At 38.3% G+C, this 21,194-nt stretch overlaps 1 protein-coding gene across 2 annotated transcripts; it reads left to right on the top strand.

The window, feature by feature from the left end:
- Positions 1 to 1,007: 1,007 nt before the first annotated feature.
- Positions 1,008 to 19,813, top strand: GDAP1 (ganglioside induced differentiation associated protein 1). 2 transcript variants are annotated; one of them, XM_004280559.3, is made up of 6 exons: positions 1,008 to 1,256; positions 1,936 to 2,128; positions 10,905 to 11,078; positions 13,015 to 13,109; positions 15,353 to 15,467; positions 16,443 to 19,813. In XM_004280559.3, the coding sequence occupies exons 1-6, from the start codon at positions 1,140 to 1,142 to the stop codon at positions 16,823 to 16,825; spliced, it is 1,077 nt and encodes a 358-aa protein (XP_004280607.1). In that variant the 5' UTR covers positions 1,008 to 1,139; the 3' UTR covers positions 16,826 to 19,813. The 2 variants fall into 2 exon arrangements, with proteins under 2 accessions (XP_004280607.1, XP_033262984.1); XM_033407093.2 differs by having other exon boundaries at positions 1,167 to 1,256; positions 1,936 to 1,983.
- The last annotated feature ends 1,381 nt before the right edge of the window (positions 19,814 to 21,194 follow it).

Raw genomic sequence — 21,194 nt, forward strand, 5'->3', positions numbered from 1 at the left:
AAATTTTGAGAGGTGAATAGTAACAACTAGATTAGCATAAAATTATGATTTTGGCCATGATTATAAAGAGAATGTTTATAAGGCAACTGAACTTGTACATAATATGGAGTGTCTACAACATGCTAGGCTGTTTTGAGTGCTTAACATTGTATTTAGTTATTTATTTCTCACAAAAACCTTATGGGGGGAAATAGAATTATCTCTACTTCAAAAATTGTGAAAATTGAAAAACTAGGAAATGAACCCAAGTCGTTCTGCTCTAAAAATTCTGTGTTTAATTAGCAGATGCAAACTATTATATATAGAATGGATAAACAGCAAGGTCCTACTGTATAGCACAGGGAACTATATTCAGTATCCTGTAATAAACCATAATGGAAAAGAATATGAAAAAGAATACATATATACATATGTATGTATATATATACATATATATGTATAACTGAATCACTTTGCTGTACACCTGAAACTAACACAACATTGTAAATCAACTATACTTGTTTAAATATTTATAATATAAATATTTTATTATATTGCAATAAAATAAGTTTTAAAAAATTTTTAAATGGGCAAAATATTTTCTGTGTTTAACTAGGCTATTTTAATTCGCCATTGTTTATGAGATTTATTATTATTTTTATTGTTGTTATTACATGACCGCATAATAGCATCTTCTAATGAGAACTCATAAATCTTTATCCTGTTGTTTTGTCTGTAAACCGGGAACTTCCCTTCCACCAAAGGCACAGACTCTCCAAGAGGACCCCTAAGTATCTTGGGAAATTGATGCTTTTATGCCTGAGCAACCTCTACTCCATCTACAAAACCGATGAATAATTTGCAATCAACATTTTCCATTACTCATCTTAAATAATCAGGGACTCATATTTGAGATCGTTTTCCCTAAAAAACGTCCAATTGCACCTCCCAGGTGACTTCTGTGCGCAGACTCTCCCCCGCAGCTTTCTCGCCCACGAAACTACACTTCCCAGCGGTCTGTTCGTTCATCTGCGCGAACTCTTCTTTCCCGGAGCATCGGGTGGCATCCTGGCAAAGCTAAGGGCGATTTGCAGGGCGCTGTGGCTGGGAGAAGTAAAGGGCGGACAGACGAGGCCCTCCCGCGCTCGCGCGTCCCCGAAATGGCCCGGAGGCAGGACGAGCAGAGAGGGGGAGCGCCCTTGATGGCGGAAGGCAAGTCGGACGCGGAGGTTAAGCTCATTCTGTACCACTGGACGCATTCTTTCAGCTCTCAAAAGGTAAAGGCCTCCGCCGGGCGGGCAGTGCGGATCGGGTTTCAGCACCGGGACAGCTCCCTCTGGGTGTTGCCCGGGTAGGCCGGCCCACTTAAAAACAGGCCTCCGACGCCCTACCCCGGCGGGCGCTCCCTGAGGGGCGGGGGTGCGCCTTGTAGGGGAGCAGGGAGCATCAGTCTGAGGTGCAAAGGCCACTACCAGTCGTGAAATGCAACAAAAAAGCATCGCTTTCGGTATTTGGGCGGGAGGCCTTGTCTCCGGGGCCGTGGAGAGCGAGGCAGAGGGAAGCGCCTTCCTGCAACCACATCGTCTAGGGTTCCTTCTTTTACTCTTGGTCGCATTCACTCTCTTCAACAGGCCTAGCCTATCTGTTTCAGGTCCTTATTATGGGGAGGACACATCGTAAGGTTTAGGACACCGAGAAAGTAGTAGTGATGAAGAGGGTGACTGTGGACTGAATATAGCCAGAATCCTTTTCATTACTTAATTATCTTTTCTCACTTATAAGAGGAAGACGCTAGAATATATCTCACTTGTTAATTCCAGGAACAGGAATAGTTGAAAAGAATCTTGAAAATATTAATAACTCAGGGAAGCACAAAAGAACTGCTTGATGGTATCCAGGGATGTCATTTAATTAAAAGCCTCCACGCGTTGTGGTAACCAGTGTGAACTCTTCCAGGTGCGCTTGGTAATTGCTGAAAAGGCATTGAAGTGCGAGGAACATGATGTAAGTCTGCCCCTGAGTGAGCACAATGAGCCCTGGTTTATGCGTTTGAACTCAACTGGAGAAGTGCCCGTCCTTATCCACGGGGAAAACATTATTTGTGAGGCCACTCAGATCATTGATTATCTTGAACAGACTTTCCTGGATGGTAATGTTAAGGCTATTTGTGATTTCTTGGATTTACTTTCAACACAAATATATGTCTTTCTCCCTTCCCTCCCTTCCTTTCCCCCTTCCTTCCTTCCCTCCTTCCTATTTCCTCCCTTCCTCCCCTCTTTTTGGTTTCATGATGGTGGTTTAGTGCCAACAACCTTTTCCATTTCCATAAGCACACAAATATAAAATGGGTCAATAAAATAAATTTTGTATAACCCATTGTAACTCCATGGAAAAGATTTCACGTAAACTACCAATTTTAATGTCAGAACTTTCCTTTTAAATTCACTTGCAAAAAACCCTGCAGGTGTATGGTTTGTGGTGGTGATTTATTAGCCTTGAAGTCAAATTCATAATATTGATTTTAAATGAACAGTATGAAAATCAGTTTCATTTAGTCTACTAAATGGTTCTACCCTAAGAATAATAAGAGGGAAAAAGAGGAATAAATCTTAGGCAAGGGAGATTAGAATGTTGGTATACTTGGAGATCTTTGCTCTTGTTACATCTGTATGGTTTGAATTTTTATATCTTTTGTGAGGAATTAGAGGGCTTAAACTTGTACAGTGATTTTAAGTAATAATCATTTATTGACAGCCTGTTTTGTGTCAGACATTTTATAATTTCTGTTCTAGTCAGTCTTCAAAAAAAAGCAACCTGAGATAGGCATGGTAGACTAATTATTCCCCTTTTGTACATGAGGAAGGAGAAACAGAGTGGTTGCCTAAGGTAACATAGCTATTTTATGGCAGATTAGGGCTGGAACGCAGGCCTTTCAAATCCAAACCTTCCTATTACATGGACCATCTCTCATAGTCATTGCCACTTACACATTGTCTTGCTTCTTCCTAATAACAAGCCTTTGAGGTAAACTGTAGCTTCAATATTTGCCCAGGATTACACAGCTGATCACCGAAGAACTGAGAGCAGAACAGAGGGCTCTTAGCTATCAGCTAAGTACCCTTCTGAAAAAGAAGTTGCACGACGAGATCCAGTTACTCTTCATCTGCCACCAGTTATGTTGATGTTAATTGGGCAAGATAAAACCAGAATATAACCCCAAATTATTGGAAGCTGAGAAAGGAAATTATAAGGCCCCAAGAAGTCTGAGGTACTTAGAAGAAAGATAGGTTTAGGACCTAAAAGGGGGCTGGGGGGAGTTTACCCCAGGGAATTAGATTAGCAGTGGGCTTCCCTTATTCTTAACCCAAGTGTTTAGTTCCCTAAGATTTTGATTGGAGGTGGCCACTGATCTAAACTGCTTTTCCATCCATCATTACTTGCTATTCCTTATAAGTCTAAATGCTGGGGACTGAACAGGAAATGGGGGCTAATTGATTTAAGACAATTTTTCTCAATCTTGAGCTTTTTGGAAATGGACAAGTCTGTTGAATAATAATTTGTATTTCTTGGGAGAAGTGATTATAATAATGTGAATAAGACAAAATAATTGCATAAGAATTCTACTTCAAATCATCAAAAACTTTCAAAGGATATAGCAAATGAAAATGTTTAAATCTTTTGTTAGCATCCCTTGAACTACTACCATTCTCCTCCTCTTTGTGACATTATCTCTCCTGTTAGATATTCAGTAATATACAGTATTACTTTACAGTATAGTAATGTTAATGATTATTAGGCTTCATCAAATTTGTTTTAGGCTTTTTCTTTTTCTTTGACTATATAATAGCAAAACTGAAATGCATTCGGAGTCCTACTCAAGGTGAATACTGACCTTTTCTTACTACTATTTATTGAATCAGAGGAGAAGGTACTGTGGGCTAAACATTAAGAGGAAAATATGGAAACTAAGGACTTTAATTCTGGTTGTACCAATAGAATAAGTAGACAATCGAGAATTCTAGCTCTTAATCTGAAGCTATCGCAAACTGGTTGCATATCCTTGGTGACTTGACGTTTCTGTTTGTCCTCTTGGATTAGGTGATATAATTTTATCAGTTGCAGAGATAAAGCAAGTCCAATCAACTCTTATTTCACTCTTTGCCATTTCCCAAGGAGAATAGTCATTCAACTGGAAAGAGTAAAGGAAGATTAAGATTAAGGGAACTAAAACCCATGGTAGCTATGAAGACAGTAAGAAAACAGTTATATAAATGCGGGCGTCTAGTCTCCAGATGAAGTTTGTGTCAAAGTGTTAAAATAAAAAACAAACATGTAAGCATTATCACAATGATCATTTAGATAATTTGTATTTATCATTAAGAACTCATGGAGATTAGGAAAAGGGCCAGACAAGAGAGAGACAAATGTTATCCCAATTGTTAACCAGAGGGGAGGCTGAATTCTAATCCCTGCTACTTAACACGTATTCCATGGGCCAGCAGCACTGGTATCACCTTGGAGCTTGTTAGAAATGCAGAATTCTAGACTCTACTGCAAGTCTCTTGAATCAGAATCTGCATTTTAACAAGATTCCCAGGTGATTCATATATACATAAAAGTTTGAGAAGCACTACTACAAATTACTGTGCATTAAATAATTGCTTAAGCTTTAAGCAGCGCTATAAATTACTGTCTTCAAGTGTGGCAGAGTTCTAGAATGTGTTGTCAAAAAATTGTAAAGTATATATTTTTTGAGTACCTCGATGAAAAGGAAACAGCTTAAGTTTTACATTACTGGAGAATGTCTTTAACACTTTAAAAAGTGAATCTATTAGGTGCTGGGCATAGTTCTACATACAGTGTATCTTGATTTAAGCAGAGCATTTGAGGTTAAGTCATATGATACCCCTGTGGAATGAAGGAGCATATATGGCTAGATGAAAGTAATGCACATTTTCCGATGAATAAACCACCATAATGAAGAATATTCATTTATGAATTTCTTATACCGTGTTGCTTGTTTAGCTATATTCTCTCATTTCACTTATCCTATGATAATTTTATCACACTTTAATTATTTCAATTACTTGTAGACCACTGTAAGCACCGCGAGGTCAGAGACAGTGCCTGTTTCATTAACAGCTGTATTCCCAGTGCCTGGTATGGTGACTGTTCTTTAATGGGAGCTAATAAATACTTTTGAATGATTAAAATGAATGAGTTATTGAAAACAGATGTCAGCCTGGACAGGGATCCCTACTGGTGTTCTTTTAGGCTTCTATTCTCTGACTGAGTCTAACAATTCCATAAATGATTTGAATAAAGACATCAAAGAAACACTATTATACTTGCAGATGTGTGAGCTGTGATAGTTAAAATGATGACTAGCTTATGAAATGCTTCTCATGGACAATAAAGTGGAACAATAACTAAGATAAAGTTTAACAAGGCTAAAAGTAGTATATGAATTTTGTTTTAAAAAATCAGCTGCATTAATGAAGGACGAGAGACCTGGCCTGCTAATAAGTTACCAACAAAAGCCAACAATGAAATAAAAGACTAGTGTGATTTCAAGTTGTTTCAAAAGTATAGATTCTGTCTAGAACATGGCAAATTGTGACCTGCTATATTTGAACTGGTTGGAACATGCAGCATGTTGACCAATTATGGATGGAACTTTGAGGAAAGGTGACAAATTAGAATGATAATGAGTGAATGGATTTCATGAGGTGTATAGTTGCCCATGGTTATATAAGAGACTTTAATTAAGTGTATCCATTCATCTAAAGAACAGAGTGTAGTCAACTGGCATCTCCTTTGCTCTTATTTGCTATCCTTTATTAGTCTATCAACTGGGGATTGTACTAAAAATGATGGCTTGCTGACCTGTACACCTTTCTCAACCTTTCTGTATAATCAGTATTTACTTATTTACATCCTTTTGGTATATCATAATCTCTTTTAGTGAACTGTAACTTGGCCACCAAATAATAAAAAAAAGTGAGCATGTAATCTCCAAATTATCTGGAAAATTAAAAATGTAAATTGCTAGGAATCTGGCATCCCAATTAAATTCAGATTTTTAGAAGTAAAAAAAAAAAAGAGAGAGCATGAAATAACTACAAAATACTAGAATATATACTGTTTATTACTGCCAATCAGTGGTAACCTGGAATCAAGGATGTCATATGGTGAATATTGAATTTTGGTAATTTAATATGTTTTATAACAGTTCTCTGAAGACTATGCCCCATGTCTTATGTCTAGATATATCATTTTAAGTATTCTTAGGAAAAGAATTTGGTTTGGAAATAATCCAAGTATTCTGGTATATATTAAAGTATCACATACTACGTCTGATTAGGAAATATAAATTTATTTTATAAATATAGTTTTATCAATATATATTGAAAATCAACTCAGATTTTAAAGATAATATTCATTCTGAAATTACTGTTATATTAAAAATATAGTTATTTATGTAAGGAATTTTCAATTATTGTTAAGGTCATAGAATAAATAATTTTATATCTGTTACTAAAAGGGTCTCATATATAGTTGAATAACATTATACACTTTTCCGCACATCTACTGAAATTGCAGGTTAGCACAAAGGATTGTAACTGAGTGCAGAGAAAATATGGTATATGGTAAGGAAAAGAAAATGAGTCTTTAAAACTCATGATTATGCCAATAAACGTGGTTTTAAAAAGTAATTAAAAAAAACTTTCTCTGATTTGTTCAATTTTAGTGAACAGGATGGGGTGTTAAAATTACAGAGGTCCTGGTTCTATATTATGTGTATACAATAATTGGAACAAACTATCTGATCAAGGAATTTTGCCCCCCAATTATGAATGTTCCTATAAAAGTTTTAAATATACTACCAATTAAAAAGTAGTTAAACATTTAAGGTATAAAATGTATTGACTATCTTGCTACAAATTTGGCTGTGTCTCAGAAAATTCTGGATGTGTGTAATGAACTTGTGTAATTTGACATCGTGTTTTTTCTCATCTGTGTTTAGATTTGATCTTCCTAGCTCTGAAGTTATGGCAGCCTTGAATTGTAGTCAGTTTGTAACCATATCTTTTGCTTCAGGTCATAATTTAATTGTTTACCATTATTATCTTTTTAATAGCCTGGTGTATGACTAGTTGAAGGGTACAATTTTGTTCAGCTACATGCTGCATATTATCTTACGTACCAATGTCATCACTAAGTGATCTAAGTAAAATAAAAAATCAGCAAAGGGATAGAGATAGAAATGAAGTCTAATCTATTCTCATTGAAGGAAGACCTGACAATTATTCAAATAGACCTAGGGGGTATCTTTCTAGAAAACAGTCATAATAATGCCTCCTTTATCTGCCATCACTGGGGAGTGTAGGAAATCAAAGCAGCCAATTTAGGAAAATAATTAAAATGTATGCCTTTAAGCCCCTAGATTCTTTTTAGTTTGTGCTCTTGGGGAAACTGAATGTAATTTTTTTAATGGCTCAGGGCCATTGTTATTCTACCCAACAGTACAGGGACTTGAGAATATATGGAGCTGTTGGTCCCCATTAAATGGTTACAGAATGCTTTTATTGTTTCTTTCTGATTTAGAATTTTGTTCTTTTATTTTCTCTCTTTGTTGTTTATCACATCTTTCTGCTTTATGTCCATCTGCCTGTTTCTAATTTGCTGCCTAAATTTAGGTGCAGTACAAGACCTACCTTTGTCCCTACTCAGTTCTACAACGTCAGGTCTTATGCCAATGTACTTATTTATTCTTCCAGCTTAGTCACCGATCCTGGCTTCCACTACTGCAACCTTCCACCCCAATGAAGAGTTCCCAGAATTATTCTTATTGCCTGTTTCTCAAACCCTGTAACCCTTCTATTGCTTTCTCACTCCTGATTGAGGTAGAATACCAAGAAAAGATTTTCTCTTTTTAGTAACGTAACAAAAATGCTTTATGGAAGGACTGGAAAATAAAATGAGAATGAGAGGGAAGATTTTCTGTATAATTCAAAGGAAATTCCCCGTTGTCTTTTGAAAAACTCTCTTTCCAGAGGCACTGGACACTTTTGTGCGCTGGTGGCACATTGGATGTGTGATACTGGACAGGGTGTCCTTGAAGAGAGAAAGTGAGCTTGGAAAAGAACATGGGTTCAGTGGGTATCTGATGCTCTGCCTGACAAAGTGTTTTAGGAGATAGTTATATAGTAATGGAGCACTGAGTAGAAGATTACTTTCATGCATTCAAATCTTTGGATTCAGACTTGGCCAGATGGACCTTCGCCAGAAAGCAACTGGATGTTGTTTTTCCTGCTTTTATTCGCTTTCCCAGGAAGGAAGTCGTATGCTCTTCTGAAGACAAACCCCCGGCCTGGCACAAGAAAGCAGCCAGAGCCAGTAGCTATAGATTTACCCACTTGAGAGGCATTTTAAAATGTCGTATCATTTATGGTTATTAACCTGTGGTTCTTGGACCCCCCAGAACAGTGGTTCTTAAACATTTGGGTTTCAAGGCCCCTTTGTCTTAAAAGTTAAGAAAGACATTTGAGAGCTTTTGTTTATGTGTTCTATCTATCAAACTAGAAATTAAAATTGAGAATAGTTTAAAATACAAGAGTATACAACCCCACATTCCATTAATGCCAGAGTGATGGAGTTATCACATGTTGTATAGGCTCTGGAAAATACCGTCATACACTCAAGAGAGAATAAGAGTGAAAAAGCAATTAACATCTTAGTATTACTATAAAAATAGCTTTGACTTGTAGACCCCCTGAGAGTGTCTTCAGGAAGCCCAGGGGTTTTTAGACCATACTTTGAGAACTTTTACCGCTAGTGGTCTGTGAATAGAATTCAGGACATTTGATATCTTAGACGGGAAAAAATTACATCTTTATTTTTCACTAATTTCAAACAGAAATTTATCATTTCCTTTCATTTCCAATGTAGGCATAATCCAAAGCAATATCAGGAGTGCCTGTGACTTTGTTCGTATGTTCATGTGACTGTGATGTGTTCATGGCATATCAAGTTATTGCAGATATCTTAAAATATCACTTATGCCCATCACTGCTTTGAAATTATGGTAGTTATTAGAACTGCTGCTAGCTTTTGTTAGTGTATTAATAAAAAGACACCCATATTAGTATTTTATAATTTAAAATTACTTTGATAGTTTATTTTAATATAATCAATTTCCTTTGCAATCCTATGTCTTGTATTTTATGCATTTAAGAACATTATTTTGAGAAGAGGTCAGTGGCACACAAAAGGTTGAGAACTCTTTAGAATTTCAAGGACCTTAGAAGGCCGCCTGTCTGTTATCCTCATGGGAATGTTTACCATGCATTGGTTGGGCAGCAAGGAAGTGTGCTCTAGTTGGGCTGAAAAGTCAGCAAGGAAGTGTGCTCTAGTTGGGCAAGTTCACGGTTGACGAGCAGAATGTAGCTGACCCTTCGTTCTTGGTCATTCTAATGTGGACTTCAGAATTGGACTCCCAGCAGGGAATTAGACATTTGCCCACTGGTTTGAGGAGTAATCCATGTTCTTTTTTCTTAGAGAGTCAGAAATAGCCTGTTGGCTTAAAATCTTGTACTACTTGGTCTGGCGTTATGAGATCTTGCCCGAAATCTTACTCTCCAACCAACTCTGAATTGTCAATGCTTATGAATGAGTGTGCGATGCTCAAAAGGATTCCAAATTAAATAAATAACTCAAACTAAACGAATAAGTGAATAAGCAAAAAATAAATGAATAGAGTTGAGGTCATTCTTTTCACCTGTTAGATTAATAAGCTTGTTGGCATTTTTTTTTAGGGGAAGTTTGAGAGTCAGAAGTGGGAATAGATTCTGTAGGGACTTAGCCCTGACCTTTGGATCACATGGTTCATTTTTATTCTTCTTGAATAGTCTCTGAGAAGTAAACCCTTTGAAGATGTTACAATGATGTAATAAAACAGAGCACTGCATTAGGAGCTAATGACTTTGGTTCTTGGTCTGCCTCTAATTAGCTGTGGGATCTTGGGAGAATGTCTCAGCCTATATATCTCAGTGTCCTCATTAATTGCTACAGAGCTTCTGCAGCTCAAATATTCTATAATAACTAGCAATTTGGGAATATATTAATTCATTAATTGAAATTTATTCAACACCTACTATGAGCCAAACATTATATTGGGCACTGGGATCCAACAAAGAACAATACATGGTCCCTGCCCTTAAGGAGTCTATAGTTTAGAGTTTAACCAGCAAATGAAGATTTATGTAGAGCCCACTTTCCAGAGATAAAATATTAGAAATTGCTGGTGAATTCCACGAAGATTATCAATTCCCATTCACATAGCATCAATGGGATCACTCTTGGTATTAACTGGAACCTGGGAAGGTGTGGTCCCTGATCATCTTTCCATAATGAGCCTTCATTCACTTAACCAACATTTACCAAGGGCCTAAAATGTATGAGACACTATGCTACACTCCAGATCATACGTTCCTTGCCCTGAAGGGGTTTATGGGGCAAAAAGATACAAACAACTAATTAAGGTGATAAGGGCTATAATGGAGTATGTACAGAGTATTTTGCATATACAGAGGAAGGCACACTTGACTTAGTCAGATGTTGGTAGTTGTGGAAGTTTGGCGAAATTTCGGCAGGGGAGTTGGCATAAAAAACTAGACCTGGAGAGTAGTGATTTGCAAGGTGGAGAAGTGTGATCGTGGTTTGGGAATCTGGTCTGGTACCTCAGTCCAATTCAAATTTTGAATGTCTGGGCTGGAGAGATATCATCCTTTAAATCCCTTCATATAATACTGAAAATGTTAACGTGGAGGGGCTGGAGTTTTTTGTTTCTTGCTTTTGGATGTAACATCTTGTTTGTAACTTTTCCTTCAATGTTTGTGTATGTGTTTGTGTGTGTATTTTAGAAAAAACACCCAGGTTAATGCCTGATAAAGGAAGCATGTATTACCCACGGGTACAACATTATCGAGAACTGCTTGACTCCCTGCCCATGGATGCCTATACACACGGCTGCATTTTACATCCTGAGCTAACTGTGGACTCCATGATCCCAGCTTATGCAACAACAAGGATTCGCAGTATGTAAAGATCTTAAAGACCTGGAATTCTGTCTCAAGTTTCTTTTAATTCATTTCTGAGACCTAGCACACCTCAGGAAGACTTGGGGGCAGGGTTGTTGAGTTTGCTTCATGGACGTGCATGTTATATATCGATCCACGTACCAGTCAGATGAATCTGTGCTTCAGCTGTTCAGCTGGACATTTATTGTCTACAGGACCTGATTTTCCAGCTCTTGGCCTTGAGGGCCAAGCTTAAATAAAACTCAGAAGAGTGGCCTGTGGAAAAGTAGAGAACGTAACATGTTCTCATGGACAAATGGACTAGGAAATAAGGAAAGCTGGGATCTGCTGGGAGTTATGGGTGACTGAGTTCACATTTCTGGTCCTTAATTTTTGTTTCATTATATGAAGAGCTGGGCTACAGGCTGTGTAGCCATTACTCTTCCTCTGAGTTTAGTGATTGGAGATTCACTGAGGTTGAGCTGTGACCTCCAGCTCTCTCCTTCCTCCTGCCCTGAGGATAGGGAAGGGTCAGTGCCTGGGATACAAAGATACAAACAACTAATTAAGGTGAGGAGGTGTGCTCCATGGCCCAGGGGATTGGAAAGGGAAGGGGCTGTGATCAAACTGGGGGTTTTGACCAGGAACACTCACACCCAGAGCTTCAATTCCAGAAAGCGCGTTCTTTCTGTTGCATCATACCTCGCCTTTACAGTTCTCTTACTGACGCTACTTTACTTTCTTTTCAACCCCCTCCTCCTTACTCCTCTCCTCTTACCTTCCCTGCCCTGCTCTCCCTCCCTGCATTTTTCTCCTCCCTCTTCCAACTTCTCACCTTCCTCTTGTTCCTCCTCCTTCTCCTCAGAAATACTCATTATATGATTTGAAACAAGTATTCTGACTATATTTCCCTAGAGTAAATATTTCTCTAAATAAGGCTTTTCCCTTCCCTTTCCATAGAAATTTATTACAGAAAACTTGGAAGGTATTGAAAGATAGAACTGCCCTGCTCAAGCACTTATGATGTGCTGGGCTTTGCATTCAATGCCTTTCCACGGTGCCTCCCGTTTCATTCTCAGCCTGTGCGGCAGATACTCTGAGAGCTCCATTTTATTTTATTATTTATTTATTTACCCAGATTCTATTTTTATTTCCTGGGAATTGTTAATGGGCTTTGCCATGACAAGGTTCTACCGGTCTTTCACTTTAGCAGCTCCCACCTACTGAGATAAGCGGCAGGGTCCTTTGATGCAGAGGGACAATGTAGAGGTAGAAACCCCCTTTTAAGAGGATAATGAAAGGATCAAGATGGGTGTTTAGTTTTCTTCTTTTCCTGATTCATTCTTCTTAGTAATATAATAGCTGAAAGGTCACCCTTATAGTTCAGGAAAGTCAGAATGTTACAAGTGAGAGAGGATCTTAAGAAAAAGAGTAGAGGGTCACTAGGAAGAAAAGAACAACTGGTTGCTCCAGTGTGTGTGTGTTTGTGTGTGTGTGTGTGTGAGAGAGAGAGAGAGAGAGAGAGAGACAACGTGTGTGCATAGGGGGTCTCATGCATTGAACTTTTTTTTTTTAACAGAGTGCAGTATTTATTTATGTAGACTTTGTCTGTAGTGTTTTTTTTTTTAACAGCTTTATTGGAGTATAATTGCTTTACAATGGTGTGTTAGTTTCCGCTATATAACAAAGTGAATCAGCTATACATATACATATATCCCCATATCTCCTCCTTGCGTCTCCCTCCCACCCTTCCTATCCTACCCCTCTAGGTGGTCACAAAGCACCGGATAGCTCCATTTTAAAAGTGAGGAAACTGAGGCACACAGAGTCTGAGTCAGAGGAAGGGCATGACCCCAGGGCTTATGCTCTTACCATTGAGTTTCCCTGCTTTTCTTTGTTTCTTTTATGGAAGGGAGGAAATAATTTTCTGTTTCAAAAATGATTTTGTTATCAGGCCAAATTGGTAATACAGAGTCTGAACTGAAAAAACTTGCCGAAGAAAACCCAGATTTACAAGAGGCGTACATTGCAAAACAGAAGCGACTTCAGGTAAGTAAACCGGGCTGTCCTCAGCTGACATCCGCTGTTTGTATTAAATGTTCTACTTCTTGTACAGTATCACTATTTTTTAGAACATAGTCTATGAACTATCGCAAGTCACCAGAACACATGTTACCTTCGGCTTAGGCCCTGCTTTTAGAAAGAATTTTTCTTTATTAGATTTGATATTCAGACCTAACGACAATTGCTTAAAAAGCAGTCATTGCTCATGCTGGTTGCCAAGGAAACTTATAAAATGTAAAAGCAAGTTAATAAAATATTGTAGGAATCTGTCATTTCAGGTATTTTTCCACTTTGAGGCAGATAGACCTCTATCTATGACTTTTTTATACCAATAAAGTTACAGGCGAGTTTATTTGTTTTTTTAATATATATACCCCACATGCCTTTCAGTTTTTTTCCTTTGTACCTTTTGATCCCCTTCACCCATTTCTCCATCTCCTCACCCCACTGCCTCTGGCAACCACCAGTCTGTTCTCTGCATCTATGAGCTTGGTTATTTGTTTGTTTGTTTTTAGATTCCACCAATAAGAGATCATATGGGATTTGTCTTTCTCTCCTTGACTTATTTCACTTAGCATAATGCCCTCAAGGTCCATCCACATTGTTGCAAATGGCAAAATTTCAGTCTTTTAATAGCTGAAAAATATTCCATTCTATATACACCAATCACAATTTTTTAATCCCTTCATCTATTGATGAACACTTAGGTTGTTTCCATGTTTTGGCTATTGTAAATAATATTGCAATGAACGTAGGAGTGCAGATATCTTTTGAGTTAGTGTTTTTGTTTTTCTTTGGCTAAATACCCAGAAGTAGAATTGCTGGATTATATGTTAGTTCTATTTTTAATTTTTTGAGGAACCTCCATACTATTTTCCATGGTGGCTGCACCAATTTACATTCCTACCAGCAGAACACAAGTGTTCCCCATTCTCCACATCCTTGTCAACACTTGTGATTTCTTGACTTTTTGATAATAGCCATTCTAACAGGGGTGAGGTGATATCTTACTGTGGTTTTGATTTGTTTTCCCTGATGATTTACAATGTTGAGCATCTTTTCATGTATCTATTGGCCACTGTATGTCTTCTTTGGAAAAATGTCTATCCAGATCTTCTGCCCATTTTTAAATTGGATTGTTTGTTTGTTTGCTATTGAGTTATATGAGCTCTTTATAGATTTTGAATATTAGCCCAGATATATGATTTTAAGTATTTGCTCCCACTTAGTAGGTTGCCTTTCCGTTTTGTCGATGGGTTCCTTTACTGTGCAGAAAGAAGCTTTTTAGTTTAATGTAGTCACACTTGTTTATTTTTGCTTTTGTTGCTTTTGCTTCTGGTGTCAGATTAAAAAAAATCATTGCCAAGACCAAGTCAGTGAGCTTACCGCCTGTGTTTTCTTCTAGGAGTTTTATGGTTTCGGGTCTTACTTTCAAGTCTTAAATCCATTTTGAGTTAATCCATTTTGATGTGTCTGCCTCCTGAGGAACAGGTCTTTGCTTCATCATTTAGAGTCAGCCCTTCTCTTTCTGCTGATTCTTTCCTCCAACAAACTGTGTAAAGCTTCTCCCATGATGGAAATCTAGCAAACGTCAGCACTCCCAATCCTGCCTCTACTTCCCAGCCTCCTTTATCCTACATGAGCTAAATAAGTGAGCTTCTCAAGAGAAACGCCTGCACACACAACACTCCTTACTCTCTACCTGCTCTTTTTTTTTTTTTTTTTTGCGGTACGCGGGCTCACGGGCCCAGCCGCTCCGCGGCATGTGGGGTCTTCCCAGACCGGGGCACAAACCCGTGTCCCCTGCATCGGCAGGCAGACTCTCAACCACTGCGCCACCAGGGAAGCCCTCTACCTGCTCTTTAACTCACTGAATTCAGATTCCTCTCGCATCTCTGAGCCCTCAGTTATTCATTTGTTGAAGGCTGCCGACGTTCCATTCTGGAGTTGGGCACGAGAGGAGTCTCTTTGTGCCCCTCACATTCTTTGCCCTCTCTGATCATTTGGTTCCACAGGAGTTGCCAGTGAACAGTGGGTCTGACCCCTGGGATATTTTCACAGCCAGGGGATTTTCTGTCAGGGTTGCTTTTGCTTTAACGAAGTTATTCTATTCCTTCTCATTGTCGAGAATAAACAGGCTTCAACTCTGTAAGAGTTTGTATCTGCTCTGCTCTACGCTGATTACTTTTACAGGCATAAATAACCTATAAGTTATTTTTATTAATTAGTCAAAGCTCCTTGACCACGACAATGTCAAATATTTGAAGAAAATTCTTGATGAATTGGAGAAAGTCTTGGATCAGGTTGAAACTGAGTTGCAAAGAAGAAATGAAGAAACCCCAGGTAGGTTCTCATTTGTGTCCTTTTTCTCTTTTTCTGGACATCAGGAGTATTTATGGGAACGTTCTTAGGTTTCACCAAAAACATTCTGTAATCTGTTTTTAATTGTTAGTACTCATGGGCAGTTTCAATTATGATAGCATCAATACTAGGTGTCAAATTCAGCAAAACCCAGGTGTCTAATGGTAACTCTGCGTCTATGTGAAATATGACTGGTGAAGAATTTTTCTGCACAATTTAAGGTATGCTTCGTAGATTCCTACCTGGTCTGTTTCACAAATTTTAATTAAAGGAGTTAGTTTGGTTGAATAACCTGAGTACCTGCTTGAACGCTCCCTCTAGTGTTTCCCTTAGGCAGGGAGAAAAACTGCAAATTGAAGTAAAGTATAACATGGAAGCAGCCTGTGCACATGTGCAGGCTGGCTGGTGAGGTGAGCGTCCGCCGGCTGCACCTGTGAACCTGGCTTCACGATGAAGCCCAGGTGCAGACATATGGACCATTTGCACTATTCTGATTGACAACAAAGTTAAAGACCATTTTACCTGAAACTTGCTTCACAATAGGGACTTTCTAAATAAGTCACTAAAAGCGGCAACTACTGAGTGACACATGGATTTTCCTTAAGTACACCTGTCATTTTCTTAACCCAGAAGGAAATATCTGTTAACTCCTTTGGCTTGGAAGCTCTCCACTCCTCAAAATGATAGACAGGCTTTGAGCTCAAGTGGCTCTAGTGGCACCTAGGGACCCAGGTGCCTGACAGATGGCAAACAAGGCTCCCTTAGCTTGGGATACATTTGCATGGACTTTTTTTTTTAAGCATAGAATTACTTGCTGAGTATTGTCAAGAAAATGTACCATGGCCTTCATCTTTTGCTACCCTCACCCTTGCCGTCAAGACTAAGACCAAAGATGCCAACCAAAGTCTATTTGTACCGTGCTTGCCCCTTATCCTCCATGTCCCTTTCTCTAATTAGAAGAGGGCCGCCAGCCATGGCTCTGCGGGGAATCCTTCACCTTGGCTGACATCTCGCTTGCTGTTACACTGCATCGACTGAAGTTCCTGGGGTTTGCAAGGAGAAACTGGGGAAATGGAAAGCGACCGAACTTGGAAACCTATTACGAGCGTGTCTTGAAGAGAAAAACATTTAACAAGGTTTTAGGACATGTCAACAATATATTAATCTCTGCGGTGTTGCCAACCGCATTCCGGGTGGCCAAGAAAAGGGCCCCAAAAGTTCTTGGCACCATCCTTGTGGTTGGTTTTCTTGCAGGAATGGGATATTTTGCTTTTATGCTTTTCAGAAAGAGACTTGGCAGCATGATATTAGTGCTCAGACCCAGACCAAATTATTTCTAGGGTTTTGGGGATCTGGTGGCGGCAACTCATCTAGCCATTCAACTAGACCCTTCTCCACTCTTCCAGGCCCAGTGAAGAATGACCCTGGGCAGCTAGTAAAACGCATAATTTCCTTTACTCTTTGGCTCGTTTATGCAGGGAGAGGAGGCAATGAAGATGGTTTTGTGGGCTGGTAACTTTGAGAGGACTTATTTGCAACCCTGAACTAATTCCTCCTTAAAACATGTGCAAAGTCAAGATATGTGAATGCTGACAGGTAGAGAATAGACCTTTCGCTCAAAATGTCAGTTCAAGTTCTGGGTGATTTTGGGGGAGAAGTTTATTATTATGAGAAGACAGTAATAATAACTTATGATTGCCCATAACTCTTCATCTGAGACTATCTGGGTGTGTTGAGTGTTGAATAGTTAGCAGTATTTTCTCCTGGAATTCAGAAATCATCTTTGTTACTCAACACAGGAGTTCAGATAGCAGCAGGGCACAGCAGTGCTTCCTACTCTCACTGTTAGCTTTAGGCAGAAATAAGGGAGGCAAAGGGACAAAGAAGGGGGAAAAGGGAGAATGAAGTCTATATAATGATGACAATAGAATGCAACTTCCAGGTGCCTCCGATGCCACTCATGGCTGCCTGTCCCCTTAGTAAACATTATATTTGACTACTTGTGGCTACAGCCCATGCATCCTCCTGTAACTGAGGACCTTGGAAAAAGAGGACTGGGGAGTTACTGCAGAGAGTTGGCTGGAGAAAACCCTTGGCTTTACACTTATAGCCCCTAATCTGACCTTAGTGTTAATTTTAAATGCACATAAATCACAGTCACTAATTTATTAAAATTAACTGATTACCTACTTGGGCGTGAGATGCCTACTGGAACATGTCTGACTAGCATTTACATGAAACTCTGAAATTTCCTCATGGTTCCCCAATTCGAAGGTGCCTGTGAGATATCATTCCTGTGGACTGTTGTGAACAGTCACTGGGAGTCTTTGTGTCTCCAGCCCTTTTGTGCCCACAGGTGGCATTTAGGTGAATGTCCCAGGTAACTGCTAGCATGGCATGTGGCTGGGGAGTGGGTATTTCGTTGATCTGGGAGTGTTAAATAGGCTCATTCTGCATTTAGGGAGGCTGGTGTGTTAATGCAAAAACTGTTGTCTACACCTTGCATCTATTTATCGTCATCAACAAAGCCTTAAAAGGTTACAGGGAAGGAGAAAATCTCGTCTTGATCCTTGGCAATTAATTTAGGGGAGATGAAATAAGTCGATAGATAGTGATTCCACCTATATTCCTTCATTACCACCTATATTCACTTCCACCTATATTCACTTCATAGTGATTCCACCTATATTCCTTCATTTCCATATTCACTTCATTCACTTTATATTCACTTCATTCATATTCACTTCATTCATTCCTTCATGGGCACTTATTCACTTCATTCACTTCATTCATTCCTATATTCACTTCATTCATTCCTTCATGGGCACTTTAGGGGGTGCCTCAGTCCATCTGGAAGGGAAAAACCCTGTGTGTCCCATGAACAATAATGGAACTGCAAGATACAGTTTGTGCTCAGGAAGAATCTTTCCTGGTGACAGGAAGGTGGAGTTTCTCTGGAGTTGGCCAGAAAGGTGTGGGGGGCAGTGTTAGGTGTGACAGGAAGCATGTATGGGGAATGGTGAGCTAAGGTTCCAGCAAACAGCAGAAGCTTGCTTGGACTGCCTCAGATGGGCTGTGCAGATGGCCAAAGAATGTACCTACCAACTTTTTCATTAACAGGAAACAGTCATACCTACTAAACAATGACTTTTTGATGGTAAAATGATTCTATAATTCATGAATCAGTTGTGTTAGAAAATACTGTTGAACTGGATACTCTCTGTTTCCAAAAAATTAATAACATCTCCAGTGTAAACTCAATCCAATAATAATGAACAGAGTGGCAGCTTTTATAATGTCTTGATTTTGAACCTCAGTGCATTGTTGTATAGAGTGTCTGAATTTGTTTCTGGGACATTCCAAACCATGTATTCATAAAAGAGCCACAAAACTGATTATTCAGTAGGTCAGAGTGTTTCAGAGTTATTTATGTCATCCTTTTATGAACAAGAACTCAGACATGAAGAAACTGAAATTGGGTTTTTACAAAAATCTACAAAGGAGGATATTTACCTATATAAGGGTTGTTGATTAAGAATAAAAATTCGAAGTCCAATGCTGGCTTTTCATTAAATTTGTATTATTACTGATCAAGAGAAAATCTACTAAAAGTATTTATGATTTTCAGATACAGTTTCATTGGAAATAGGCTTGTGTCGCTATTAAAGGTGATGCATTTGTGGCAATTTCACTTGTTTCATGGATACCCTTGAGTTTATACTTTTAAGATATTTGTTTAGGGGTAAAATGACCACTAGGTGTCGCTGTTCATCCAGCACTCTGAGATTGGGCTTTCTTTAGGTTCAGCAAGTCTTCTGAAATGAAGTGAAGATAAACATTAATGACCTTAGTTTCTGAAATGAGGGCATCTTCATCAGATCATTCATCTGTAAAAGAGCTTGAGGCATATGTAGTATTGACGTCTAATGCTTGGAAGGGATAACTGTACCACACAATGTCAAGCTAAAGTGCTGAACATACACTATTAGCAAAATAGGCACATTTATGTATTTTCTCTTTCATGATCATTCGTGGACTGGCCAATGTGCTCCTCAATTTCCAAAATTTGTATAAATTAGAAAAATGCCTGAGGTACTAAATTTATGTTGGCTATTTATGTCTAAACACAAATACTATTTTATTGTTATTGCTGTTACATGCCTTTTGGATCTAATTTCCTTAACTGCAGATAGTTGTACATTGCTTGCTCGATTTTTAGTAATTATTGATATTGACACCAGAGTTGTAGACTTTTTGGTATTGTTGAATGTAATAGATCAAGATACTATTCTGCCTGTAAGATCAATGAAATTAATTGGAAAATAAATGTTTCCTGAAAGTACTAATTTTGTAATCTTTTTTTGATAAATCAGATTATGCTTTCCATTTAATGTCAAAGCATAATGTCGTAATTAAGGTAAAATAAGCAGAAGTTAGGTGTTCAAAATATTTAGCTATAGGATGTCATATTTTCCTTGTAACATAAAAGTTACTGACTCTCGATTTATTTAAATACACATAATTTTATGGTTAAACTGAATGGTGGCTTAAAGAATACCATATCAATCCTGATCATTAAAGGGGTTCTTTTGCAGCCAGCCACTTAACAGGGTATATAGCATGAAAATGGTCAACACAAGAGTTTTTTTTCAAAATAGTTTTGTTACATGTTCACTGGGTTTCAAATACTACTCTTTTTATGATATTTATGTATATTTTTGATATAGCTAATTCTTTTCCTTTTACCGAGTCAGGGATTATGAATATTCAAATTACTATGCATATTTCTAGCCTTGGTGAGCTTAGCCATTATTCTAATCATCAAAAAGAAATTAAGTACTACTTCTGTTTTACATTGAACAAAGCCAACTAAAGGAGAATCGAATTGATCTCATTTTCCCTAAGTTTGCAAACAAAAGGCAACAATTTTGAATACCATGGAACGTGATGTGCATGTACCACTCTATAGTCTGCTCAGAAAGAAAAAAGCACTATGGTAATGACAGAAGAGTCAAATTAATACCGTGAATAACAGTATTTAGGCATAGTCTTCATGTTGTTTATGCCAAATATTTGGCCCATTTATATTGTTGTTCTCTACTTAGTCATACCAGAATGTCTTGGTTTTCTAATTTTCCAGAACACCTGTGTTTTACTAAGTAGGGTAGTAGATTCCAAGCCAAGTGAAGAAGTATAATTTCTAGAGTGGAGATAATAGTTTTAATTGTGTATTACATTATGAAAATGAAGAGAGGAAAAGAGAAGGCGGACTCACGTTATGGGTTAGAAATGCAGTACATTGATGAAAACAATATACTTTATTACTTGTGCCTGAGTTGAGCCCTGGATTTTGTCCTAGGAAGAAGATTGACATGTGTGTCATGAGGCAGTGGGGTAGAGCAGGCTGTGAGGTGCAAGGCGACACCGCCATGTGGAGTTGGAGACAACTCATGCTTATTATGGGCCTTAATATACTCTGATTCAAGTAGGGTGGCATATCTCATCCATAGTACCTTGTCATAAAACTCCTTTGGGGAATAAAAATAAATGAAATTGAGTTATTTGTAGTGAGGCGGATGGATCGAGAGACTGTCATACAGAATGAATTTAAGTCAGAGAAAAACAAATACCGTATGCTAACACATATATATGGAATCTAAAAAAAAATGGTTCTGAAGAACTAGGGGCAGGACAGGAATAAAGACGCAG

The sequence above is a fragment of the Orcinus orca genome, chromosome 17 (genome assembly GCF_937001465.1).
Source record: "Orcinus orca chromosome 17, mOrcOrc1.1, whole genome shotgun sequence".
In the NCBI taxonomy this organism is placed as follows: domain Eukaryota; kingdom Metazoa; phylum Chordata; class Mammalia; order Artiodactyla; family Delphinidae; genus Orcinus; species Orcinus orca.